General features: G+C 47.6%; 1 protein-coding gene across 2 annotated transcripts in view; it reads right to left on the minus strand.

Annotated features, from left to right (window-relative positions):
- Window positions 1-10,386: 10,386 nt before the first annotated feature.
- RALY (RALY heterogeneous nuclear ribonucleoprotein) overlaps window positions 10,387-27,677 on the minus strand; it is an 81,611-nt gene continuing 64,320 nt past the window's right edge. Inside the window, exons 4-11 of one of the 2 annotated variants that reach the window (XM_069495572.1) lie at window positions 18,106-18,370; window positions 16,904-16,976; window positions 16,681-16,728; window positions 14,571-14,737; window positions 13,763-13,876; window positions 13,360-13,565; window positions 12,072-12,120; window positions 10,387-10,746 (exon numbers count right to left, since the gene is read on the minus strand). In XM_069495572.1, coding sequence (XP_069351673.1) covers window positions 12,076-12,120; window positions 13,360-13,565; window positions 13,763-13,876; window positions 14,571-14,737; window positions 16,681-16,728; window positions 16,904-16,976; window positions 18,106-18,361 — 909 coding nt within the window. In that variant the 5' untranslated portion in view covers window positions 18,362-18,370 and the 3' untranslated portion in view covers window positions 10,387-10,746; window positions 12,072-12,075. The remainder of the gene's footprint in view (window positions 10,747-12,071; window positions 12,121-13,359; window positions 13,566-13,762; window positions 13,877-14,570; window positions 14,738-16,680; window positions 16,729-16,903; window positions 16,977-18,105; window positions 18,371-27,677) is intronic. The other variant, XM_069495573.1, reaches the window with a different exon arrangement.

A 27,677-nucleotide genomic window follows, 5' to 3' on the forward strand; every position in this document is an offset into this window, starting at 1 on the left:
TCTTGATCATGCTATGAGTGTGGGCTTTGAACAGTCCAGAGTGGCGGGCAGTCCTCCTCTACCATTGATTATAATCCTGTATTCTCATCTATAAAATGGGAAAATGCCTACTTCAAAGAGGTAATGGTAAGACAAAATATATAAAGTGCTTAACCCACGCCTGCATGGCACATAGAACCATTTTTCTTTTGTTGATCCTGAATTTCCAGGGTCAGAGGACAGGAAATTTTTTATGGCTGGTAGTACTTGTAACCATATCCCTTTTCCCAAAGGGTGATACCAGTTGGCTCTGCCAAGTGTATGCTTTTTACACCAAATCTTGGGCACTGTAGATACTGCTTCTGTTTTTATGGTGATGGTACGATGAATGACTTGTTGAAGATTGCTCTTGGGGATTGTTGCCTGTCTCAGTGATCCTAATGAACCCTGCCAACCTTGGCCATAGGGACACCAAACTCTCGCAAGGATTTGCAACAGAGGTGATCTTTGTCTCCCTAATCATGGTGCTCTTGAGAAGAGAGGCCCAAACACCCCTGTTGGGTCCTCTCTAGTTGCCATGGCTCCTATCCTTTCAAATCTTTCCTGAATAATATGATACTCCAGAACCCTTATAAAATCATGTCCCTATCATTTAAACTTGGCTTCTGTTTTATTAACACATTTGACACCACTGGAGGACCAGCTGATAAATATTAATGGATATTATTCATATTAAAAAACACCATTTTGGGCTGGGTGTGGTGGCTCATGCCTGTAATCCTAGCACTCTGGGAGGCCAAGGCAGGTGGATTGTTTGAGCTTAGGAGTTCCAGACCAGCCTGAGCAAGAGCGAGACCCCGTCTCTACTAAAAATAGAAAGAAATTATATGGACAAGAAATAAATAAATAAAAATAAATAAAAAATATAAAACCATTTTGGCTGGGTATGGTGGCTCATACCTGTAATCCCAGCACTTTTGGAGGCCAAGGTGGGAGGATCGCTTGAGGCCAGGAGTTTGAGACTAGCCTGGGTCTCTACAAAAAATAGACAAATTAGCCAGGCATGGCGGTGTGTTCCTGTAGTCCCAGCTACTCAGAAGGCTGAGGTGGGAGGATCCCTTGAGCCCAGGAGTTTGAGGTTGTGGTGAGCTATAATCCAACAGCACTCTAGCGTGGGCAACAGAGTGAGACCCTACCTCCAAAAAACAAAACAAACTAAAAAAACCCACCATTTTTAGTTTTCAGTGGGTGGCATTTAAAATTATATTCATAAGCTATAGATCTTCATGAGCTTTTAAATGAGCCAGAAGCCAAATCAAGGGCAAAATATCACACAGGAAGTTAGCCACATTTAATCACTTAAGTGGCAGTAGCTTTAGTATCGTAACTATTTTGGCTTCTGTGAGGTAAGACTCATTTTCAGTCCCATATGTACCAGTGTACTATGACAGATGCCTCTCATGTGGCCCAGAATCTGGGATATTCTTAAGAATTTACATAAATAAGCAGCTAACACTGCCAAAGTCCTTACTGTTGTGCCAGGCCCTGTTCTGGGTATATATACACATGCACATATACAGTTACACACCACATAATGAATGACATTTTGGTCAATGATAGGCTGCATATACGATGGTCCCATAAGATTGTAGTGGAGCTGGAAAATTCCTATCACCTAGTGATGTAGCTTAACACGATGCATTACCCGTGTGTTTGTGGTGATGCTGGTGTAAACCTATTGCACTGCCAAAAGTATAGCACATACACTTGCAGTACATAATACTTGATAAAAGACTATGTTACTGGCTTATGTATACACTATACTTTTTATCATTACTGTAGACTGGACTTCTACTTATTACAAAGGTTGACTGTAAAACAGCCTCAGGCAGGTCCTTCACGAGGTCCTCCAAGAAGGCATTGTTATAAGAGATGACAGCTCCATACATGCTATTTTCCCTGAAGACTTTCCAGCAGGACAAGGTGTGGAGGTAGAAGACAGTGATATTGATAATCCTGACCCTCTAGGCCTAGGCTAACATGTGTTTGTGTCTTAGTTTGTTTTTTTTTTTTTTTTTTTTTGAGACAGAGTGTCACTTTGTTGCCCAGGCTAGAGTGAGTGCCGTGGCGTCAGCCTAGCTCACAGCAACCTCAAACGCCTGGGCTTAAGCAATCCTACTGCCTCAGCCTCCCGAGTAGCTGGGACTACAGGCATGTGCCACCATGCCCGGCTAATTTTTTTTTTTCTATGTATATTTTAGTTGGCCAGATAATTTCTTTCTATTTTTAGTAGAGACGGGGTCTCACTCATTGCTCAAGCTGGTCTCGAACTCCTGACCTTGAGCGATCCACCCGCCTCGGCCTCCCAGAGTGCTAGGATTACAGGCGTGAGCCACCGCGCCCGGCCTTGTGTCTTAGTTTTTAACAAAAAAAAGTTAAGTCACAAAAAGCCAGGCATGGTAGTGAACACCTGTAAGTCCTGGCTGCATCACTTGAGCCCAGGAGTTCAAGTCCAGCCTGGACAACGTAGCAAGTCTCCATCTGAAAACAAAAAAGTGAAAAAAAAAAAAAAATAGAAAAAAGCTTACAGAGTAAGGATATAAAGAAAAAATTTTTGTACAGCTGTACAATGTGTGTTTAAAGCTAAGTGCTATTACAAGAGTCAGAAAGTCAAAAAATTAAAAAGTTTATTAAGTAAAAAGCTACAGTAAGCTGTTTATTACTGAAGAAAAAACTTTTTTGTTAATTTTAGTGTAGCCTAAGTGTACAGGGTTTATCAAGTTTACAGCAGTGTCCTAGGCCTTCCCATTCACTCACCAATCACTCACTGACTCACCCAAAGCAACTTCCAGTCCTACGAGCCTCATTCATGCTAATTGCCCTATACAGGTGTACCATTTTCTGTCTTTTATACCACATTTTTACTGTACCTTTTCTGTGTTTAGATACACGTTACAGTTGCCTACAGTATTCAGTACAGTAACATGCTGTACAGGTTTGTAGTCTAGGAGCAACAGGCTATACCATAGAGCCAAGGTGTGTAGTAGGCTACACCATCTACAATTGTTTACACTATGGCGTTTGCACAAGGACAAAAGCCAAACGACAACCATGAAATCAGTAAGCAATGCATGGCTGTGTTAACTCATTTACTCTTCACAGAAACCTTTTGAAGTAGGTGTATTATTATCCCCATTTTACAGATGAAGAAATGGAGACTGTTTAAGTAACTCACTAAGGTCACATGGCTGGTAAGTGGCATAGCCAGGATGCAGTTCCAGGCATTCGGGCTTCAGAGTCAGTGTTCTTTTTTTTTTTTTTTGAGACAGAGTCTCACTCTGTTGCCCAGGCTAGAGTGAGTGCCGTGGCGTCAGCCTAGCTCACAGCAACCTCAAACTCCTGAGCTCAAGTGATCCTCCTGTCTCAGCCTCCCGAGTAGCTAGGACTACAGGCATGCGCCACCATGCCTGGCTAATTTTTTCTATATATATTTTTAGCTGTCCATATAATTTCTTTCTATTTTTAGTAGAGATGGGGTCTCGCTCTTGCTCAGGCTGGTCTCGAACTCCTGAGCTCAAACGATCCGCCCACCTCGGCCTCCCAGAGTGCTAGGATTATAGGCGTGAGCCACCGCGCCCGGCCTAGAGTCAGTGTTCTTAAGCATTCTGCTATGCTGCCTGTTAGAGACAGTGTCACACGTCCAAAAGTAGTATCTGAGTACCTGTAGCAAAAGGCAGTCCCTGCCTTCCAGGAGCTTACAGTTTACTGGAAACAACAGGTAAGCAAACTATATAATCTGGTAAGATCTGTGGTGGAAGTAGCACGCAGGGGAGGCAGCTCTAATTTGGGTCAGGAAAGTGTCTTTGAGTTAGATGACTTCCAAGCTGAGCTAGAAAGGATAACAAGGGTTAGCCAGTGGGAGAAAGCAAAGCATTCATGGTAGAGGCAGCAGCACAGTTCTATTAGTTCTATGTGGTTTGAGACCAGGGGCAGATTGCAGAAGTTGAGCTAGAAAGGAAGGGGTGAGATCTTGGAGGGCCTATATGTCATGCCAAGGGGTCTGGATTTTATTCAGTGAGCAGTGAATAACTGTTGGTGGTACAGGGGAAAGACTGGTAGGAAGTAAGCAGCAGAGAGACTCGGTTAGTCCAAAAATCCAAGTAAAACATGAAAAGGGCCTAATGTAAGGCAATGGGATGAACAGGGCTTAGAGCCAAAACATACCATGGAAAGGTTAACATGGTGAACAATTACAGAGGAGTGGAGGATGTTGACATGGACAATACAGTGCACAGTGGTGCCATTCCCCGAGATAAACGATTCCTGAAGAAAAAGACTGGGGGCTGGACACGGCGAGGCTCGGCTGAAGTTCTTGTGGACATCCAAGTGCACCTGTCAGATGGGCATCTGTATCTATTCCCCTGGTGTTCTTGGGGAGGTGAGTTAGAGGTGGAGATCGTGGAGCCATGAGCAGAGTCTAGAGCCATGGATTAGGTCATCCAGGAACGAGTACAGAGAAAGGGTGGAGAGATGCAGGCATATATGGAAGAGTCAGCAAAGGAAAGTGAGGCCCGCACAGAGGACAGTCAGGAGAGACTCGTCACAAAAACAAGGATTTCGAAGAGAGTCGTTTATGATGGGGTGGGGGGAAGGTTTGCATCCTGCCTCTACCTCCAACTGACATGATCTTGGGCAAATTATTCAGCCTTAAGTCTCAGTTTCCCAGTCTGTAACATGGGATGAGTATTTCTACTCCTGGGGGGTTACTGTGAGGGGTAAGATAATGCAACCTGTGTAAAAAACTTAGCAAAGCACCCAGGAAATGCTGAACATATATATGTCCATGTATTCCTCTTTTTATAGAGCCAAATGCTGTAGAAGTGAAGTGTAATTAAGAACACAAAGGTAGATGCTGGATTGTTGCTATTTGCTATCTGTTTATTATTTCCCACACTGCAACTCCAAGCTCCGTAATTATTTAGTTGGCCAAGTCACACATTCATTTTTAAAAGACTTATGGACAAGGACGAAAGATAGCCTTTGGCCTTAGGTAGCTTCACTGGGTGGTCAGGGAGATGGACATTGGGGTGGATGGGAGGTGGAGTATATGCTGAAGGTGGAGTTTGAGGGATGAGGGGGCTTATGATCAGAAGGGACTGGAGGGTGAGAAAGAAAAGGGGTCCAGGTCAGGGAGAATGGGTGATGCTGCCAGTTTTTATTCTGTGTACTCAAAAGAGCCAAATCCATGCACTTGCCCAAACAAGACCTGGCTACTGTACCTTTGTGTAGGATAGATCATCTGGGCTCCCCCAGGAGTTGAAGGGAGGTGAGGTGGGTGTGTGGTGTACCAGGAGCCCACACGTCAGTCAGAAGAGGGAGGTATCCACTCAAGCACAGAGAGCCAGCTGGGCTCGCCCCACAGCCTTAGTGACCAACCGACACGCCACTCTTACTGCAAGAACTCACCAGATGTTGGAACAGCAAAAAAAGGTCTTCTTACCATTATCTTCCTTTACCTAATTTTTATATAATAATATTTTATTCATTTCCTCTTTGTAAGATGCCTGAAATGCTTTTTGGAACATGGTGGGTATGAATAAGTAGGGAAAAAAAAGAGGAGAGGAAATTATGGTCTGTTACCTTTTAAGAGAAAAATCACCTGAATGGGGATTGGATGAGGTAATAGCAAATGCTCTCATTTATTGTCGTAATAAGGATGTGCTCTTTTCTCTGTTTTTCAGAGGAGGAAGGTGAGGCTCATAGAGGTTAAGTGACTTGCCTGAGGTCACACAATAAAGAATTTGGATAGGAACTCAGTTCAACACAAATTCCATACTCAACCCAGCCCCCTAAAGTGGAGCAAGCTACTTAGCCTCTTTGGGTTTCAGTCTGTTCTATCTACCGATCATAACGAAATCATTCCAAAACTTAGGGGCTTAAAACAACGATCAGTTTATTATCATCCTTCATGGTGCTGGGCTTTGACTGGGGTTAGTGAGGTGGTTCTTACTCAGTTCTCAGACGGTGGCTGGGTGGCTGGAGTCATCTCGAAGGCTTCCTCACTCATATGTCTGAGAGGTGATACTGCTGTCAGCTGAACATGTACACGTGGCCTCTCCATGCGGCCTGGGCTGCTTCACAGCATGGTGGCTGGGTCCCAAGAAACAAGAAGTAGAAGCTGCTAGTTCTTAAGTCCTGGACTGTAAGACTGGCATAGCATCACTACCACCACATTCTATTGATCAGTCACAGAGTTCAGATAAAGGGGAGGGGATAGAGATACCATTTCTCCATGAGGCCATGCTTTAAAACCTCCCCATCTATAAAATCTACACAATGGGCATAACCATACAATGAACACCTATTGTTTTGTCAGCTAAGCCTTGTCTTCCTTTTGGGGATTCTCTCCTCTCCCCTTCCACCCTCACTGGCCCCATGGCTATGCTCTACCACCACTTAGAACCTTCCTGAGAACCAGCAGATTCCTGATGGCAGCTGTTGAACCCAAATCCCCGTGTCTGAAGAGCTGCCCCTGGACTTAACAATTCACGAGCCAGTAAACTTTCTCCTGCTAAAGCAGGTCTTGCTTCAGTTTCTGTAATTTGAAATGAAAATCCTCACTATATCCACTAAGGACTGGTTGTGGAGATTCAAGTGTCAAATGTGCCTTTTAACAGCAGGTGTACAGGAAGTGGTTTATTATTACGGGATCATTTTATTATGAAGAATCTGGCCACAGGGAGAGGGATTCTGATTGATCCAACCGGGATTCAGATCCAGGATGTCCGGCTCAGAATCTTTTGCCTTGCTCTGCCTTCTGTATTTCTGTGATCTTGTCAGACAGGCACACTGCATATTATGTCCTTATGGGACAGGATATGAGCTCATGGGTCATCTGGTTGGGACTGGCAAATACCTGACACATACCCATATTTAAATTCCTTGCCCATAAGAGACGTTATAATCAAATTATCATGTTAGTATTTCCAAAAACTCTAAAAATTGCTCCAAATCCTTAACAAGGACTACTCCAGGCAACCACTAAGCGTTCTGTGTTGACAAGTGTGAGGCCTGTGGTAGATTAAAAACAAATTATGGCCATATTTTGAAGATGCTCCTATTAAGAGGAATTTGGGCTTAGCCTTGTGACTTGTGTTGGCCAATGGAACTTTACAAACATGACACAAGCAGGATCTTGAAAAGCACTTGTGTATTGGGGATGGCCCTTTCTTGTTGCTCTTGGAACCCGGTTGTGATGTGAACAATATGGGTCAGCCTGCTAGATGCTGAGAACACGCGGCCCAGATGCTCCTGTTGCCCAGCCAACCACTTGACATGTGGACGAGGCCCTTTGAGACCAACCAGCCCCCAGCTCACTCCAGCCACATGAGAGCCCAGATGAGATAAGAACCACCAAGCTGAGCGCAGCCCAAATTGCCAAGTCACAGAATCTGGCGTTCACAAATGTCATTTATTAAAGCTACTAAATTTGGGGGTGGTTTGTCATACAACAGTCAGTAACTGATACAAGGCCCATTTATTATCCCTGATCTAGACCAACCTCTCATTTTACAGCTGAGGAAACTTGAGATCTAGCAAGGAAACAGGCTTGCCTAGGGTCACCAGCCTGGTTGGCAGCAATACAGGGGAAAGCCCCAGGCCTCTTAGCTCACAATCCAATAAACCCCACTGGCTGCTATATTCCTTCAAGATGGCTGTAAGGATCACAAATGAGGCTTTAAATTTTGAAAACATTTAGAGACAATTGGTCGTTTGGGTAGAATCTGGTTATCACATTTCTTCACCATCTCCTTTCAGAATTTTCAGAGGTTAGACAGAAAAATAACAACTGTTGACCAGCAGAATGGGAGAAGTCTTTGTTGAACCCAGGCTCAGAGAAGGAGGGCATGTGTACACAGGGCTTTGGATGCCAATATTCCACTCAGGGGCCCAATTGTGAGTGTTCCCAGGGACTGAAGTAGTCCAAGGGCTTCTCTGGGGTGCCAAGATGAGACTCCCATTCTCCCTCTGTCCAGCACATGTCCTGGTGCCAAGGTGATTAAGCAGGGCCTTGTGGGCAGAAGTGGGTAAGGACAGATGCCTCCTGTCCTTAAAGGTGTCTTTCCTGCTCTTCTCATGGCCCTCTCAAGCTTGGCATACTGAGGAAGCCCATGGTCACTGCTGGTCTACCTGCCCCCTAAACTCTGAAAAGTGAGTGTCTCAGTTGACACCAGGCTCTGGAAATACAGGGACACAATGCCTGGTGCCATATGCCTTCAGCATGAGGTTGACTAGACTGCAAATCTTTGGATTTTGCCCACGTTCCAGTCCAGGGCAACTGTTCCCCATGTTGTACAGACAGGGATATCAAGACCCAAGAACAGCTGTGACCTGCCTGGTTTACAAGTGGGTCTGCCGGAGCTGGCTCTGGTCTTCTGGGAGTGGAGGAGTGTGTCCCAATGGACCTAGCCCCTTCCACCATACACCTTCTTCCTCTCTCCAGATCGAAGCCTTCTGATTTGGCTAAGCCAGCTGAGCCAGGACCAGGCCCAGTTTCAAAGGGCCTATTTCTAACCCCATGCCTGGATCTCTCAGCCTGAAGGCCTCAGCTTCTGCCATGAGGTTCCTCACAAATCCCCTACCTGCTCCATTGCTGCTGCCCAGGGTCCCTTGGCAGACATATGGGGACTATGATCCCACTGGGCAGCTAACACTAAGAAGGGGCAGAAATATTCCTCCAAATCACACCAAGAGGCAATGCCAAGCAGGGATTGGGGCCTTTGGCTCAGGTGTGAAGCCTGAACTCTGGCTGCCTTGGGGCTGGCCTAGTCAGGCCCCTGCAGAACTCAGGACTGCCTGAGCCCACAGCCACACTGGGGCTTCAGACTGCTAGCCTGCCAGTGGCAGTGGACAGGAGGGCTGCCCAGTGAGGGAGACATGAGATGACAAAGACTTCCCTGGGGAGCCTGAGCACTGTCCCAAGCCCAGCCTGCAACGTCCAGTTAAACCTGGGGCCAAAGCCCAGGAGGAAGCTTTGGTGAAGGCTATGATACAGAACCGGTGGCCTGAAACGGGGTTTTCAATAAGGATTCCAACAGGGCTGCAAGCTGTGAGGGACATGTAAAGATGGAAGGAAAGAACCCAAACCCTTTCTGATGATGGGGTTGAATTCCGTGTGCTGGGGGAGGGCTGCCCAGGAGGGCAGGGAAACTTCTCAGAGGTGCTGACACTAGAGCAGCAGCTACATGCTTAAGCAAGTATTTTCCAGGTAGAGAGAGTAGCAAGGGGAGCAGAGGAGTATGTGCCAGGCTTAGAACAAAGTATGTTTCTGGGCGCTGCCGTCCCACAGCCCCACGCCAATGAGACCAGCCTACGTGGCCACATTTCATCTCCCAGTTCACTGGACCACGATGGGAACGTGTAACCTATGAGTGACTCAACAAAATCTGCTGTGGCAGTTGATTCTCTCTTGGGAACCTGAACGTGGGGAAAATTTATCAATTCATTGTGAGGAATAAAGGGGAAGAGGCTGAGTTGAAAGACATCATGGGCCACGTTGAGCTGTGAAGAAGTGGGAGTTAGAAGGAACCTGGCCAGTTGTTTGAGTGCCAGCAAATGTCCAGACAAGTGGCCCAAGAGAGGGGCAGCCAGTCCACGTGTATCCTGACACAAACTTCCCACTGCTGGAAGCCGTGGGGTGGGCTCTTTCCTTGCTCCCCAGACTGCCTGGAGTGAAGAACTTGTATGTTTTATGAGGCTGAGGTACAGGGTCTGTGTGTGGGCAGGAAAGAAGGGTGGAGGCAGGAGACAGGAGAGGCCAGAGCAAACAGGATCTTGGACCTCACACCCAGGAGATGAGATTTGTTCTGATGATGAAAACTCATTTAGTAAAGAGTTTTTACACACGGAAGGGATGTTTCAGAAAGGACACTGTAGTGGGTGGTGGCTACTGGGAAATGATATAGGGGAGAAGCTGGAGACTGAGAGGCTGGTAAGAGGACAAAGTGAAAAAACCAGTATCCTAAACCAGTATAGAGAAGGTGGAGGAAGTGGTGGATTCTAGAATCATTTTAAGAGCTGACTTAGTGAGAAGCTAAGGAAAGAGATGAGGCCTCAACTTAACTACTGGGTGACCAAGTGGGTCACACCTGCTTGGTGTTTCAGCCAGCAAGGTGCTCATGGGCACCAGCATATCCAACCCTCCCCCAACACCTCTACTGGCCATTTTTATCACCATTTTAGCTGAGGAAACTAAGGCCCAAGTGGATCAGTATTAGGCACCCTAGACAATGTTCCCTGGTAGGGAGGAGTGAAGGAGGTGAGAACAGAAGGGGTAGAGCAGACCAGCTTTCTGGAGAGCAGAAGGGCCAGAATACCTTGGTGAGAAAACAAACCATCCCATCTCAGAGCAGGTTGGGATCCAATCTCTTTATTGTCGGGGTCCCTCGCTGTGGGCCCCCCTCCAAACCTATAGAAAAACCCCAAGCCTAGGAGTGTCCTGGGGGGAAGGGAGGCAGAGTGTGGGGAGACACTTGTGCTCTGCCCTCTGGCCTGGACAGAGCACACAGGGAGGGTGCACAGGGAAGGGGTAGGCTGGAAACTCCACCTGCAGAGGATGTGACATTGGCTGGGATGCATGGGGGAGGAGGTGCCTGCTGCCCGCTCTCCTCTGGTACCCGCTGGGGGTTGGCATCCAGGGCGGGTGCCCAGCTTGAGGCCTGGGGCGGCGATGCCTTTCTCCTGCTGGTGGCCATTGCTCCTGTCAGGCTGAGAAAGAGAGAGGCAAAGGACACTAAGGCTGAGAGGAAGAGCCCCTGATGTTCCTGATATCAGGGGTAGGGAAGAGGAGAGGGTGGGATGATGCCTACAGATAGATCTTTACCTACACTCTAGCTCTGGCCTCATAATCTTCTGGCCACGTAAACTTGGGCAAGTCTCACCTCCTTCCTGAACCTCCACTTCCTCACAAGAGTCTCTGTAACTCACCTGTGAACTAGCTTAACAAGGTAACACTTAGCCTGCCAAGTAAAGCCATGAAGTTCCAAAAGAGACTACATATGCATAATTTTCTAGACTTAACTATTCTAGAAGCTCCTGTTGGTGGGGCATTTTATAGCACGAATGTGTCCCATATGAAGACACCTCCCTGGGACCACACAGGTGTTTGAGACCTTCCTCCACCGAAGCCTGTCTTACTCTGAACATGGCTCCAACCAAGGGAACAGGTCAGAGAGTAGGCAGGGCTAGGTGTGGCCTGGCTTCCCTCCAGGGTAGGGCAGAGTAGGGTGGCAAACCGTGGACAGAGAATGGGCTTTCAGGCCACGCACCACTGGATTCAAATCTAGGCTCTACCAATTACTACCTTGGGATCTTGTGAGACATGTAGTACCTCCCCACATCCTTCAGTTCCTCAGTTTCCACATCTGCTATACTGGCACAATCATAACCTTGTGGGGTTGGAGGTGAAAGCAAATAAAGCAGTTGCAGCTCCTGCCACACAGGGCATTTTCTCCCCACAAAATGATGACGTCTAAGCCCCTAAGCCTGGCATGTAATGCCCTTCACAATCATCACCCTCTGATGACGAGTAGTGTCCTCTCCCTACCAAGCAGAGCTGGGGCTAGAGCCACAGGAGGCTCATGGCCTCACCACAGGGACTGTCACAGCTCTGTGCCTCTGCTAAGGCTTCTCCCTCAACCAAGAGCAGGCTCAGCTACACATAATCTCTTCTGCCACCTGGGCTCCTCTCTGCTGTCACCCTGCTCACATTGGGGAGTTAACAGTTTGTGTCTTCCTCCACCAGACTAGGAACTCCTCAAGGGTGGAGACAGGTGACGTGGCTCAGAGTGTGCTGAGGGAGCCATTGCTGGGCAACCCTGGCCAGCCCATCCATTGCACCTGTTTTCTTAGCCTGCCAAGTCCCCCCCACAAAGAGTTGGCCAGATGGCTGGACACGGAAGGGGCTCCATTCCTGGGCACAGTGCTACCTTGCTACGGTCTGCTCCAGGATACTTCCTGCCCAACCCAGGGAAGAGGCATGGCCATGCCTCCGCTTCACTGCTTCTCTACCCCTGCCCACCAGGACCCCATACCTGCTTACTGCAAGGCCCCATCCTCCGCATCTGTGTCCTGGCTGTGCTCCTGATAGGGAGAAGGCAAGAAGAGACCACACATCACTCACTGCAGTCTCCAAATTCTGTCCTGGGCCATTTGTTTAGAAAGACCCCAGGGCCCAGAGCACACCTAAAAGACACAGTCAGAAAGGGGTAGGGACAGCCAACGGGAATGCCTATGGGACCAGACAACAAGGATGGCATAGGATCTTGAGAGAGTGGTCTGAGGACCCCACAGAAGAGAGAAGGGGCCAATCAAGGAGTTCTGGGAGTGGCAGGGGGCACATTTCTGTGCATAGAAAGATTTTGGATTGGGGCAGCCTAAAAGCCTTATAGATTGGTGGAAGAGTTAGGGCTTTTATGGAGACTATTATGCCCGTGAGAGTAAGATGAAGTATCAGGCTAGGTTCAAAGCAGGACATGTGAGCTGGGCACGAGGAAGTCCCCTTGACTGTCATGGCCATGAGCCTATCTGTCCTCATGCTGGAACCCAGCAGGGGGTTCCTGTAGCCTCCTGTAGCCCAGTAGAGAAGTCTGGGCTACAATCCTGGCTCAGTCCTTATTAACTGGGCAAGGTACTCGACCCCTGTGAGCCTCAGTTTCCTTGTGGGCTGAAATGTGGGAACCATAATACTGTGCATGGTACAGGGCTGTTGCTAAAGTTAAATGAAGTTAGAATGTATGGACTACGGGGCCTGGTGCTCAATGAACGTTCCTCAAGTAACCAAGTAGCAAGTAAACAACAGATATTTTACAGACTCAGAGTCTGGGCTACCTTCCTTCTCAACAGAAGCTCCTTGTTAAATGGCCTCCCAGCCTCAGCCTGAATAATTCCAGTTATAGGCAGGGAGCTCACTCCCTCATGACAGCCTGCTTCATGCTCAAGCAAGAACGGCTTTTAGCAAACGCTCTGTGGAGGTAACACCCACCTCCCCGTGGCTTCCCCAGGCAACCCCAGTCCTACTCTCTGGAACTCTGCAGGCCGTGTGCTCCCCTTTCTCCAACTCATGTGGAAAATGGAGGCCAGAATGTGCCCTGAACTTGGGTCTGCCCCAGTTCTTAGTGGGGCTGCTGACTGGCATCTGAAATAGGCAACTGCCCCCTGCTCTTTCTTCCCTCTTCTCTACAGGACTAGAACCCCTGGGACGAGGGAGCTCACGGGGGGCCCACCAGCTCAGAGGTTCTCTCTGCCCTATTGCCCTCCTGAGACAAGGAGTGCAAAGTCCAGCCCCAGCCCACCCTGCCATGCTCTTGGCCAGGCCCTCACCAGCTCTTCCTCGCTAGGTGCCAGCAATCCCTCCTCGTCACCGTCATCTCGAGCCTGTGCTTCTTGGGGCGTGCCTACCCCGGAAGGCGTATCCTCTTTGGGGGCTGGTGGCCGACTGCTGCTGCCACTATTGCCACCGCCACCACCACCACCACCACCACTGCCACTGCCACTGCCAGCGCTGCTGTCGCCCTTCTTCTTGCCATCTTGAGGAGGAAGGGGTGGAGGAAGAGGAAATAAAACTCAGCCTGGGGCACTTTAGGAAAAGCTGGCCTCAACACGGTGGGTCCAGGTGGGCTGGGATCTGCAGGGCCACCCCAGACCCTCTCCCCTGTGTACTATCCTCCCACCCTCTGCCCTATGCCCTGGCCACAGAGCTGGGTGAGGACCCTCAGAGGCTGACCTGGATTGGCTTTTTGCTCCTCAGCGATCTGCTCCAAGCGGCCCAGCAAGGCATCAATGTTGGATTTGATCTGTGTCAGCTCTGTCTTGATGGCCTGTAGCTCACTGCTCTTTACTGGGAGTGGAAGGGGGGGACAGGGCTGTCACCTAGGGGCTGAAGGCTTGACAAACAAAACCTCAAGCCCTATTCTGTCAACTAGGAATGTAGTTCTTTTCCTGGTCAGGGAAAAGGCCTCCTCCTGAGACTTCCTGGAGGCCATCCCTACAGTGACCAGCCACACTTCTGAACCGGGCTCTCTTTTCCCCAGAGCTCTCGATCTTGAAACGGACTGAGGATGGACAGGAATGAAGGTGTATGGTGTGCTCTTCTCTGTGCACCTGAGCAAGAACCTGTGTCTTTGCCTGTGTTATGGGATGGGGCTTGTCTTTCAAGGTATACAAATGTAGGTCTTTTGCAATAGATTTCCTGGGTGCTTGACTGTAGTGTGTCTACACTGGAGTGAATGTGGAATAGTGGGCCTGTGTAGACCTGTCCTTGTCCTTACTAGAGAGGAGAGATGTGATGCCATCTCCTATCTGGGCACCATGTCACAGCACTAATCTCTCTGTGCCCAACCCGCATCCCTCCTCCTCAAATGTCAGCGTTTTCCTCTTAGAAATGGATGAAAATACTCACTTGGTTGTGTTAGAGCTGCAGAGCTGTGGGAGATTTGTTCCTTTATCTATTTTCCAATGTAAAAAAATGTGATTCTATTATTTTGCTAATGATAAAAATACAAATTATCTAGGAAGAAGATATAGTCACTCACACTTGATCTTGGCTGAGCTGGTGGTGATGGCTGTGGAGCGAGCAAAGAGCTTGACAGGTATGGTAGTTTTGACACGCCGGACCAAAGGGACTGTGACCCGGGGTCGCTTCACAGGGACCACCCTGGGCACTGGCACAGGCGACAGGCGGCCCCGGTAGTCGAAGAGCCTGTAGGGCAAACGGGCCAGAGGCTGCAGCATGGCTTGTGGCCACGAGGGGGCACTGTGGCTGGGACTACACAGCTTGGCGGGCCCCCAACAAGCCCTGGGGTGAGAAGCACAGCTTTGTGGACCCTTACGGCTCTTGGGATCCTCACTACATCCACCTCTCCCACCAGCTAGGTGAGGTAAGGGCAGATGAGACAGTAGGTGGTAGTGATTACAGCCCATTCAACAGAGACGAAAAGTGAGACCAGCCCCACAGAGGTGCCTTCCCTAGTCACTCTGACACCAGGCCAGCTCTATCGCATGACCTGGCTTCTGCCCAGCCAACTGCCACCCCAAACTCTGGTCAGAGTTCGGAAGTCTCAAAGCAGCACAAATCCCCAGCTGGAAATAGACAGGTACAAGAGTAAGGGTCAACCCCTGTGCCTCAGTTTCCCCACATGCTTAATAAGGATGGCTACCCAAATTCAGTGTCTATCCAAGTCTTCTGTGAGGGCAGAGCATGAAAGAATTTAGCTAAAAATATATTTTAGAAGATGTGATAGGTGAAAGGTTAGGACACTGAGTCCCTCAATGCATGAGCCCATGAACTCAGAGACATGAGGCTAGATTCTGAGCCCTTTCCTTGCTCTGGGCCTCCTTAATCACCCCACCCTTCCTGCTCTACTTCAGAGACAAAGGCGAGGAGCCCAGTGGGGGATGAGCAAGGCTGGGCAGTTCAGTCAGACCCCAGGGCTCCCAGACTGTGTGCTCCTTCCCACAGCCGTCACTCAGTCCTCTCCAGAGATTTGGGGGGTCTTTTCCTTAAGACCAGGCAGAAACTCAGTAGGCTGAGAAGGGGTCTCCCTGCCATCTGTTGCTACCATCTTTCTGCAGGGACCCGCAGCCTTATTGGGTACACACTGGGGCCACTTTCCTGATGACAGCCAGTAAACCTGCCCTCACTGGGCAGTTCAAGGCCCCATTCCTTGGTACTCCTTTGTTCAGGGAGCCCTGCCCTGGGGGTGGTGGTGGCTGGAGATGGAGAGTCTCTGGGAAAAGATCCAATCCCAGACCCTGCATTTCTGCCCCAAGGGGAGGGGGCGGCTCTGGCCTTGGTCAGAATCACTGAACCACAGAATCCCAGAGCTGGAGGAGTCCTGAGAGATCACTTGGTGCAAGCCCATTTCACAAACTGGGAAGGGGATTTGCCTAAAGTCACATAATCCATCCAGTGGCAGAGCTGAGATTAGCACCTAAATCTCCTGATTCCCAAGTTAGGGCACTTTTCATTATACCACACTGTCTCCTGAAACCATTCACAGGTGAGAAAAACAAGGCTCAGAGAGGTTCTACTACCTGGGCCTCTGGGGGTGTGCTGAGCTGGAGGTAGGGAGGGAAGCAGGGAGGAGAGGTCTGGGCTAGTCCCCACTACGATTTCCACTTAAGAGTGTGGCAGAGTGGGAGCCCACAGCCCACCAGAGACTAATTCAGGCCTCCAAATAGCTCCTGGCCTTGTGGCTATAAATATAAGGCCAAGGGGCTCAGTCTGAGCTCTGGAGTTCCTTCCAGCTGGTTGGTCACTTCACACAAGGAAGGAAATTGAAAGTAGAAGTATGAGGCTCACACTCCCTATAACCAGTCTGTACCCTGTTGCATATTCCAACTGGCTATATTTATACAGCCCTTGACTCTACCATCTCCTTGAGTCTTACCCCAGAACTACGAGGAAAAGGGCAGCCAGAGTGTCAGCGTGGTATGGTGATGGGAGCTCTAGACTGGGCTCCTGCAGAACTGAACCCTACACCCAGCTCTGCCATTGACTTGTGAAGCAACCTTGGGCAAATGCCTGTCCACACTTCTGGGCTTTAATTCCCATTTGGAGAACTGAGTGGGCTGTACCAACAATCTCTCAGAACCCTTCCAGCTTGGCTGTTTCATGCCTGGGCACGCCCCTCCCCTGCTCACCTGTCGTAGAAGTCGTCCCGGTAGTAATCATAGTCAAAGCTGTAGCCACTGGGGAAACAAAGGGGAGAGGGCCAGAGCTTAGGGACGGCCACTCAGCCCACTCTCCACAGGCCCTCATCTCCAAACGCCTCCCCAAGTTCTAGGCTCAGCACACCATCACACTAGCGTTTACTCCCTCTGTGGGAAGAGGGACCATCCCACCTAGACAGACAGAGTGCCCCACCTGTATATGGCAGATGCTGCTCTCTTTAGCCCCTTGGGTCTGTTGGGCTTGGGCTCTCCAGCCATGTTGATGTCTGTGTGAAGGGAAGAGGCAGAGTCAGAATGATGGCGTGACAGCAGTATGCCCACAAACACATCCCCCTCATGTACACATGCAATTCATGTGCTTACATGATGGAAACATGGACTTTATTCACTGATATAGCCAACAAAAGTCTTCATACATCTAGTCTTCAAACATTAGACTCATACCCAGACATCACATGGATATCCCTGTTGTGTGTCCACATACAGACACATCCATGAATGCTCACAAACATATCACTCACATACACACACAACCGTGTACAATATACATATATGCATTCTCAAGAACATTCATGTAAACACATATATCAGGTACACAAGAACATATACAAAGACGCACCCTCATACATAAATTCACATGTCCACATAAGAAAGTCACACACACAGACAACATGTACTCTCAAGTACACTCAGACTTGGCTCCAACATCACATATATAACTGGCTATATGCAAATGAGCCAATGCATATTCACACGGACGTTCTACTAAACATCTTGATGCCTAGGACGGTGTTTAGTACACAATAGGATCTCATTAAATATTTAGTAAATGAGTATGTGCAATCTGCTTATACACACCAGTATATTCTGACACATCCACACATACAGATATATGTTCACATATTCAGTCACATTCTTATTCAGAAATACATATATAAATATCCCTTCTCAAACATACACATACACATAATTACATGCACACACATGAATATTGTACACACTCCAAGGCATACCACGGGAGACCCCTCCTCCTAGCTCTCAGAAAGCGTTCTAAGTCATCTGTAGCCCAATGTAAGAGGGTATGCTAATCCACTCTGTTCCCTTTCTCAGGGGAATCTGCATTTTAACTGGAGCCCTAAAGCCTATCATTAAGAAGCACCCAGAAGGCAGGGACAGGACAGAACTGTTTTCCAGGGGCTTCTAAAATTCTCCCCTCTAGGCATCAATTTTATGACTTAATTTATAACACATATAGCTTATTTAATTTACAAAATCTCAGAGTAGTGGTAGTGGCGGGAGAAAGAGAGAAGGGGGCCAAGAGGGGAACTGGAGCGTGAAGGAAGGATAGCAGCTACTCTGGAGAACACTAGGAGAATACTGTGGTAAGAGGCTTACCCAGGGTCTGCCCGGCCAGCACCCGCCCATTCTCTCCCAGCACAGCTGCCCGGGCATGGCGCTCGTTGGCGTACTGGACAAAGGCATAGCCCTTGTGCACAGAACAGCCAGCCACACGGCCATACTTGGAGAATATGGTCTCCACATCTGACTTCTTCACCACAGCTGTGTTGAGATTTCCGATGAAGACCCGAGAGTTGATGGATTTGGGGTCATTCTTATTGGTTACATTGCTTGTCTGGATCTTCAAGGACATGGTGGCCACCTGAAGAGAGAGAGCCTATGTAAAACTGGGACCACGAGCTGGGCTCAAGGGCTGCCCAAGGCCCACATTCTGGCTAACTAGTTGCTTCTTGCCCTCCTACAAGCTTACATCCCCCTACAGCATCCAGCCTCCCTGTTTCTGCATCTTGTTTTCTTGTTATATTACTAAGAGTTGTTACTTAGCTGGTATTCACGTGGTAAGCAGAGCACAACACTTCATAAGGGAGGAATCTAACATTCAGAGAGGTCACAATGCTAGCGAATGGCAGTGCTGGCATTTGAACCTTGGACTGCTTTACTCCAATTCTTTTGAGTCCACTCCTTCCTCAATGCTCATCTCAAATATTACCCCATTCAGGATCTCAATGTGAAGATCTTCTACAGCTTTTCTACTGTTCCTTCAATACAGAACCATGGCAAATGCAAGTAATGCTCACTTTAGAACAGTATCATATGAAAATTGCTCAGTCTGATCCAGACATGGACTTAGCTATATCTTTATCAGTACCAGCCATTTTGAAAAAGGTATGCTAACTAAGTCTCACTGAGGGCTAAGAGTGGCATACAATATTGGATAATCTCAAGACCCCACAAGTGAGTGTTATTATTGCTCATATTTTACCAGAAACTAAGGGCATTAACTTGCCAACAATGGGCATTCAAACACAGGTCAGTCTGTCCCTGAAGCCCATTTTTTCCACCTTTATCACTCTGTTTCCTGGACCTAAAGCCAACTTAAATACTACAGTAAGTCAGCATATTTATCTGATAATTGTTTTCAATAAATTAATTTTTTTAAGAGTTACCCATTTCTGGCCGGGCGTGGTGGCTCACGCCTGTAATCCTAGCACTCTGGGAGCCGAGGCGGGTGGATCACTCGAGGTCAGGAGTTCGAGACCAGCCTAAGCACGAGCGAGACCCCATCTCTACTAAAAATAGGAATTATCTGGCCAACTAAAATATATATAGAAAAAATTAGCTGGGCATGGTGGCACATGCCTGTAGTCCCAGCTACTCGGGAGGCTGAGGCAGTAGGATCGCTTAAGCCCAGGAGTTTGAGGTTGCTGTGAGCTAGGCTGACGCCACGGCACTCACTCTAGCCAGGGCAACAAAGCGACACTCTGCCTCAAAAAAAAAAAAAAAAAAAAAAAAAAGAGTTACCCATTTCTTTCACTTGGCAAAGTGGCTCAAAAAAAAAAAAAAAAAAAAAGTTACTCATTTCTATACCTACTCACTCATTCAAATCTTGTTCTGTTTGACTCAGAGAGGAGACTACACCTACTCTTTGCTCTCTATGCTCTGGTAATGTCTTTTACCCCAAAGAGCAGTACAAATTTTTCCTACTCCATTCCTGGACAGGTTATACTTGGGCACACACTTCAAGGTGAATGAGAGGAGGCTCAATTTCAGTACAAATGGCCTAAAGTTAAGCCTTGGCATTTATACTTCCTGGCCCAGTCTTCTGCTCATTGGCCTGGGTTGGTACAACCCTCCCTTTAGGATCCTCCTATCTCAAAACCCTACCTTGAGGCCTTTTCAGAAGGTGCTAAAGGCCCCAAGCAGCACGTATAAAAGCTCTCATCAGCCTGCCAGCCTATTTACTAATATTTTTGGGCAGAAGGGGCTTCTTTTTAGTGAAATGGAGAAGAGAAATTTGTACCTTTTGTTCCACTACGAGGTAAGAGACCCTTTTCTCCGAGATCCTCCCAGCCAGGAAACTGGTATGTTCTGACCAGCAGATGGCACTGTTTACCAGGAACTCATAGGCTGGCCCTGAGAATGTGATTCTGGGGAAGATACTGCTCCTGGGCCTGGGCTTGCAGTAAGCCCACGGGACAAACTGGGGTCAGGAGGTCACGATCCTAAACAAGGAAGGGGGCTGAGAGGGTGCCATCACTCTTAATGATGAAGGAGCTGGTGCCAGCTTTGGAACTGACTTGGAAGGGACAGATGCTTGTTACTCAGTTTATCTTTTGCATCCAATCATCTACATTTATTAGGTTGATGCAAAAGTAATTGCAGTTTCAGACCGTGAATCTTAAATCTTTATGAACAGGCTAAAACACATCTTTATTAACCAAAATAGGAACCATTACAACCCAACACATTTTTGCCAATGAGAAATAAATTTGTTTATTCCTGTAGTGTAAAAATCTGTGCTTTGGGATTTGTGGAATTCTTGGAAAGCATTTTCTGCATCCTGCTGGTTGTGGAAGCATTTGCCCTGCAATAAGTTGTCAAGATGCTTGAAGAAGTGGTAGTCGGTTGGCAAGAGGTCAAGTGAATATGGCAGATGAGGCAAAACTTCTTGCCCAATTCGTTCAACTTTTGAAGCGTTGGTTGTGCGACATGCAGTCGGGCGTTGTTGTGAAGAATTGGGTCCTTTCTGTTGACCAATGCCGGCTGCAGGCATTGTAGTTTTCGGTGCATCTCATCGATTTGCTGAGCATACTTCTCAGATGTGATGGTTTCACTGGGATTCAGAAAGCTGTAGTGGATCAGACCGGCAGCAGACCACCACACAGTGACCATGACCTGTTTTTGGTGCAAAGTTTGGCTTTGGGAGGTGCACTGGAGCTTCTCCTAGGTCCAACCACTGAGCTAGTTAGTCATCGCCAGTTGTTGTATAAAATCCACTTTTCCTCACACATCACAATCTGATCAAGAAATGATTTGTTGTTGTATACAAGAAGAGAAGATGACATTTCAAAATGACCATTTTTAAAATTTTCAATCAGCTCATGAGGCACCCATTTATCGAGATTTTTCACCTTTCCAATTTGCTTCAAATGCCAAATGACCTCAGAATGGTCAACGCTGAGTTCTTCAGCAACTTCTCATGTAGTTGTAAGAGGATCAGCTTCAATGATTGCTCTCAATTTGTCGTCAGCTTCCGATGGCTGGCCACTGTGCTCCTCATCTTGAAGGCTCTCATCTCCTTTGCAAAACTTCTTGAACCACCACTGCATTGTAAGGGCAGTGTTCATTAGCAATTCTGGGGCCAAATACATTTTTTTTTTTTTTTTTTTTGAGACAGAGTCTTGCTTTGTTGCTCGGGCTAGAGTGAGTGCCATGGCGTCAGCCTAGCTCACAGCAACCTCAAACTCCTGGGCTTAAGCAATCCTCCGGCCTCAGCCTCCCAAGTAGCTGGGACTACAGGCATGTGCCACCATGCCCAGTTAATTTTTTCTATATATATTTTTAGTTGGCCAGATAATTTTTTTCTATTTTTAGTAGAGACGGGGTCTCGCTCTTGCTCAGGCTGGTCTCGAACTCCTGATCTCGAGCGATTCATCTGCCTTGGCCTCCCAGAGTGCTAGTGTTACAGGTGTGAGCCACTGCACCTGGCCCAAATGGCAAATTTTAACAATGCTAAAAACTGCGATTACTTTTGCACCAACCTAATACTAAGCAATGAGGGACATAAAGGAGGTTACCTGTGAAAACACCTAACACACTGTCCATGTGCAGCAGAAATGCTCAATGCACATTGGTCTCCTTGGGTGCCCCATTCCTCACAGTTTTGACAGTCCCTCTCCTACCTGGGTGACAAGCCATTCAGTGGTTAATTCCTTGTCTATTCATAGGTATCCAAGAAGTGTATGGGGCTCCTGGGTGGGCATCAGATGATTCTCCTCTGGGTCGTTCAGCTCAAAGTTATCAAGTTTTGGCTCAGAAAGAAGCCACCTGCTTTGGCTGGAGGGAGCCAGTCAAGCCTGGTTGGTGGACAGAGAGAGCAAGGGAGTGAGGAGGAATAATGGTTCAGAAATCTGCTGATGACTGCTAGCTCTGTCACTAACCTGGCAGAGACACGACAGTTGTGGGTTCCCTCAGACCTCTTCCAGAAGCCTCTAACACCACTGAGCAGGAAGCATTTGCTGACTACCTATGGTTGGTACTGTGGTGAAATCAGCACTCGACTAGTAACAAGCAAAGTCTTTCAGGTTTGGTCCTACCAGTCTCTTCTCTCATCACCTGGGAATAGGGACAATGTACATAGAAGGACTCTGCAAACTGTAAAGCCCTTTACAAGATCTAGTAACCTCTCTGGCTACAAGTACTCAAACACTGCCATTTGTGAGCCCATTCTAGATGAGGATTCAAGGTCAAACTGGACCACATTCTGTATGATGCCAGGGAGGAGCAGCCAGAAACCATGGCGCGTGAAGATCAGTTTTCTGATCTGTAAAGAAGAGACTTAGCAAGTGTATGTGGCTGCTCCGGGTGAGAAACCTGCAGTGCCAAGGAGAAATGCCCACCTACAGCTTTGTCTAAACAAACCCCGACCCACTTTTCAAGGCCTGCACACTCCTCTGGAGGGGAAGCTGTGCTACTCTTGTATGGACTCACAAAGCCCAAGGGGATAGCTTTTGGTGGGTATATGGAAATGCTTGAGTGATGACATACATGTTCATGAGGCTCCTCAAAGTGAGGGATGGAGCTGAAGGTGGGAAATGAAAAGGAGGCAGGCCCTGACTAGGTCTCCCTGAATTGCCAGGCTCAGGTACGAATCCCAAAGTGTTCAAGAATTCTAAATCCAGGCTGGGCGAGGTGGCTCACATCTGTAATCCTAGCACTCTGGGAGGCCGAGGCAGGAGGATTTGCTTGAGCTCAGGAGTTCGAGACCAGCCTGAGCAAGAGTGAGACCCCGTCTCTACAAGAAAATAGAAAAATTAGCCAGGCATCATGGCACATGTCTGTAATCCCAGCTACTCGGGAGGATGAGGTAGGAGGATCACTTGAGCCCAGAGTTTAAGGCTGCAGTGAGCTATGATGACGCCACTGCACTCTACCCGGGGCAACTGAGCAAGACTCTACCTCCAAAAAAAAAAAAAAAGAATTCTAAATTCAGACATGGTATTACAACATCACAATATGTTAGCTTTACTTATAACTTTCAAATATTTAGACATATGGTACATGGGTCTCCATGTGTACTCTCAACTCTGCCCTGCAAATGTCAGAGGGCAGGCCTGACAAAGCCTAGGACACAGTAAATGCTCAAAGTTAGGGAGGAAGTGGTAAGGATATATCCCAGGAGGTGGGGCAAGGTCTAGCTATGCACTGGCTTAGGTGGTGGGGACCACAGAGGGCAGAGATTCCAGGCACCTTTTTCTAATCTCTGACCCAAACACCCACCTCCATAGACCAACCATCAGTCCTTCCTACCCAATTCTTTCTAGTTTTTCAAGATTTCCCCCAGCTTAGAGTGGGAACTCTAGAAAATATTGACATCCTACTATTCAGTAGAAGCTCCTTGACTTGATAAACTATTCCCACCCACTGGCCAAACTGTGCCTCACAGATTAGCTGTGCAATTGAGAGCAAGGTATCTGCAGCCCCGGGAGGCTCTGAGTTTAGCAATGAGCTGAGGAGAGGTGGGTAGAGGGATTGTTCTCAGTGGTGGGGGTGAGGGGAGGGAGAGAGAAACAGATTTGTCCCTAGAGGCTTCTGCAATGTGAGATTAGCAGGGACCTTAAGTGAGCACAGAGCTTATATACCCTCACTTGGAGAAACAGAGGGTAAGGAACTTGGCCAGCATGCCACAGGTAGTGAGTAACAGAGCCAAGATTACCCATGTGTCCTCTGACTCTAAGTCTAGGGTTCTTTTTTATTACTATTATTGTTGTTTTATTTATTTTGTTTTTGAGACAGAGTCTCGCTTTATTACCCGGGGCTAGAGTGCTGTGGCATCAGCCTAGCTCACAGCAACCTCAAACTGCTGAGCTCAAGCGATCCTCCAGCCTCAGCCTCACAAATAGCTGGGACTACAGGCATGCGCCACCACACGCAGTCAATTTTTTCTATTTTTAGTTGTCTGGCTAATATTTTCTATTTTTAGTACACACAGGGTCTCACTCTTGCTCAGGCTGGTCTCGAACTCCTGACCTCAAGCAATCCTCCCACCTCAGCCTTCCAGAGTGCTAGGATTACAGGAGTGAGTCACCACGCCCAGCCAAGTCTAGGGTTCTTATATTCCATTTTCCTTTTGCTCTGTGAGAGACAGGTCTGCAGAACAGTGAGGATATGGGAGAGCCCACAGCATCTCAAAAGAATGCTATGTTTGAGAAAACTGGAAACTAGGTCCCAAATAAATGTCTTCACCTTACCTATAAGACAAACAATTGCTGCATAAAAGCTGAGCTCTTAAGCTAATGAAAACCCACCAAAGACACAGGCTTTGAAATGCAATTTACAGCTCAAAGGGATGGGCTTTCTATTCCAGGCTAATAAGAACAGAAGACATGTGGCAAAAACAAAAAATTTGTTTTTCCCAGCTGAAATATTTCAGATGGAAACTGTTTTGGACCACAGGAGCCAAGCCTGAACACGTAGAAAAGTGACAGGGCTTGGCAAAGGTAAAAAAAGCCCTAAAATGTACCTCCACCCCTCAACCTGGGGTAAATGAGACCCCAAGAGAGACATCACAGTAAGAACAGCCCCTAATTACTGAATGCCAACCATGTGTCAGAGACTATACATACCTCACATATCCTCACAATAGCCCTGTGAGGAGGCATTTTAGATAGGGAAACTCTGATAGGCTCAGAGACGCGAAGTAATTGGTTAACAGAGCAAAGCCAGAAGTGGAATCCAGGTCTGTTTGACTCCCAAAACAAGAAAACAGGAAGGGGCAAGATTCCATATGCACACAGATGACTTGGGTACTGATTTCCATGGTGAGAATAAGTTACCCACAGTCAGCCACACTCTCTCCTTGGTCCTTGCTCTTCAAGACCCCTTTTCTACTACAGTTCCTTATAGGTGCACAGAATTTTAGTGAACAAAGTCAGTTTATATCTATTACGGTCTGAAGGTACCCCCCCTCTCTCCCAAATCCTTATGTTGAAACCTAATTCCCAATGTATTAAGAGGTGGGGCTTTTGGGAGTGATTAGGTCATGAGGGCTCTGCCCTCATGAATTGGTTTAATGTCCTTATATTAATAAAAGAGGCCCCAGAGGCTGCCTTGCCCCTTCTACCATGTGAGGACACTGCGAAAAAGATCATGAGCCAAAGAGGGCCCTCACCAGACACCCAAGTTTCCAGTTCCTTGATATTGAACTTCCCAGCCTCCAAAACTGTGAGAAATAAATTTCTGTTGTTTATAAACCACCTGGTTTATGGTGTTTTGTTACAGCAGGGCAAACAGACTAAGATAGTATCCTTTATCCCGAAATTGTTAGTCCCATTTCATAAATGAAAACAGCTGAAAATCAGTAGTAACTTATAGGCAAATAGCTAGCGAAGGGAATAGCTAGGAGACCTGAATCCAAGCTTCTCGTTCAACACTGTACATGCCACTCTCCCAACAAGTGTCCTAAGTCTCTGACTCTGCCATGTCACTCCTCAAAGCACTCTCAATCCTGCCTATTATCGAGTCTAATCTTCAGCCTGAACTCTCAGGCACTCAACCATCAGAAAAGGCCCACTCTCCCAACTCTGTAAATCCTCCCCAGCACTGGACCCTTCCTCTTGAAATGCTCCTTTCAAAAGAGGCGGTGCTGTTTTTGGTCTTCACGGCCCTGTGCCATCTAGAGCCTCTGTCTTGGCCAATACTGCTGCATACCTCTGGCCTTGTTCTCCTGCACTGGACGAGGGTCACAGCTCTCTGCCCTTAGATAACCCTGAAGATAGCTAGGTGGTTTCACAGGAAAATAGCTACCAGTGATGGGAAGATTATTTCTGGAGAAAGCCAAGCAATTAGACTGATCAGAGCCTCCTCGGTCCAGAGGCTCCTGGTTACTAGGTGGCCAGAGATGACAGAACATCCATTACTCTCATTAAACTCACCATGCCCTGGCTCATTAGCATTGCCCAAATGATCATTACTGGATCAGGACTAATTTCCCAAGGGGTGCTCCTGAGTTCCTGACCATTCTCCCTCCCATGAGAAATCCAAGGTCCCAGCATGCTGAACATGGAAGGCTCCAGGGTGAGTAAAAGTGTAATGGCTGCATGCTATAGGTCCAGAAGGCTTGGCCTTGGCTCTGCTGTTCTTAGTCATGTGACCTGTAACAAATCATGGAATTTCCCTAACCCTTATCATCCTTACTCTGAAAATAGAAACAATCACTTTCCTGATTTCAGATCTGATACAAGAATCCAACAAGCTAACTGATGTCAAAGTGTCCTGTCACATCTGTAACATACTAGAAAAGGATATGGGATTATACCTATTTCTGTTATTACCCAACCCCTGCCACCTTCACTCATTCAACACTATTTTTTTTGAGACAGAGTCTCACTCTGTTGCCCTGGCTAGATTGCAGTGGTGTGATCATAGCTCACTGCAACCTCGAATTCCTGGCCTCAAGTGATTCTCTTGCCTCAGCCTCCCGAGTAGCAAGGACTACAGGTATGCGCCAAGACGCCCAACTAATTTTTTCTATTTTTAGTAGAGATGGGGTCTCACTCTTACTCAGGCTGGTCTCAAACTCCTGACCTCAAGTGATCCTCCCACTTTGGCCTCCCAGAGCACTAGGATGACAGGCTTGAGCCACCATACCCGGCCAACACACATTTCTTGAGTAATCTCCTCTGTGCTGGCACTGTGGAGAGGCTGGGAAACAAAGGACTCAACAGTTTTGTGCTCTACTTACTTCTCAAGAAGCACTCACTCCAGGAATCTCTTTTTTGATTGTTTCCCAATAACAAAGGAAAAAGGCACATGAGGCCGGGCGCGGTGGCTCACGCCTGTAATCCTAGCACTCTGGGAGGCCGAGGTGGGCGGATCGTTTGAGCTCAGGAGTTCGAGACCAGCCTGAGCAAGAGCGAGACCCCATCTCTACTAAAAATAGAAAGAAATTATATGGACAGCTAAAAAATATATATATATATATATAGAAAAAATTAGCTGGGCATGGTGGCGCATGCCTGTAGTCCCAGCTACTCGGGAGGCTGAGACAGGAGGATCGCTTGAGCCTAGGAGTCTGAGGTTGCTGTGAGCTAGGCTGACGCCACGGCACTCACTCTAGCCTGGGCAACAGAGTGAGACTCTGTCTCAAAAAAAAAAAAAAAAAAGAAAAGGCACATGAAATAGCAAACACAGCACAGGCTCTGGAGTCAGACAGGTCTAGATCTAATTCTAGCCCTATCACTTATAACTGTAATCATGCCACGTTCCTTAACCTCACCTCGAAGTCCTCAACTGCAAAATAGCAATTATAACAATCCTGAGATTAGGGTAAGGACTGGAGATAGTATGTGTAAAGTGTTCAGTATGATGGCTGGCACCAGTAGGTATTTAGAAATTAAGAAATTAAGAAACTGGATAACCCAAATGCCCTATGAAAGCAGATGAATCTA

This window comes from Eulemur rufifrons, chromosome 20 (assembly GCF_041146395.1).
Source record: "Eulemur rufifrons isolate Redbay chromosome 20, OSU_ERuf_1, whole genome shotgun sequence".
NCBI classification, from domain to species: domain Eukaryota; kingdom Metazoa; phylum Chordata; class Mammalia; order Primates; family Lemuridae; genus Eulemur; species Eulemur rufifrons.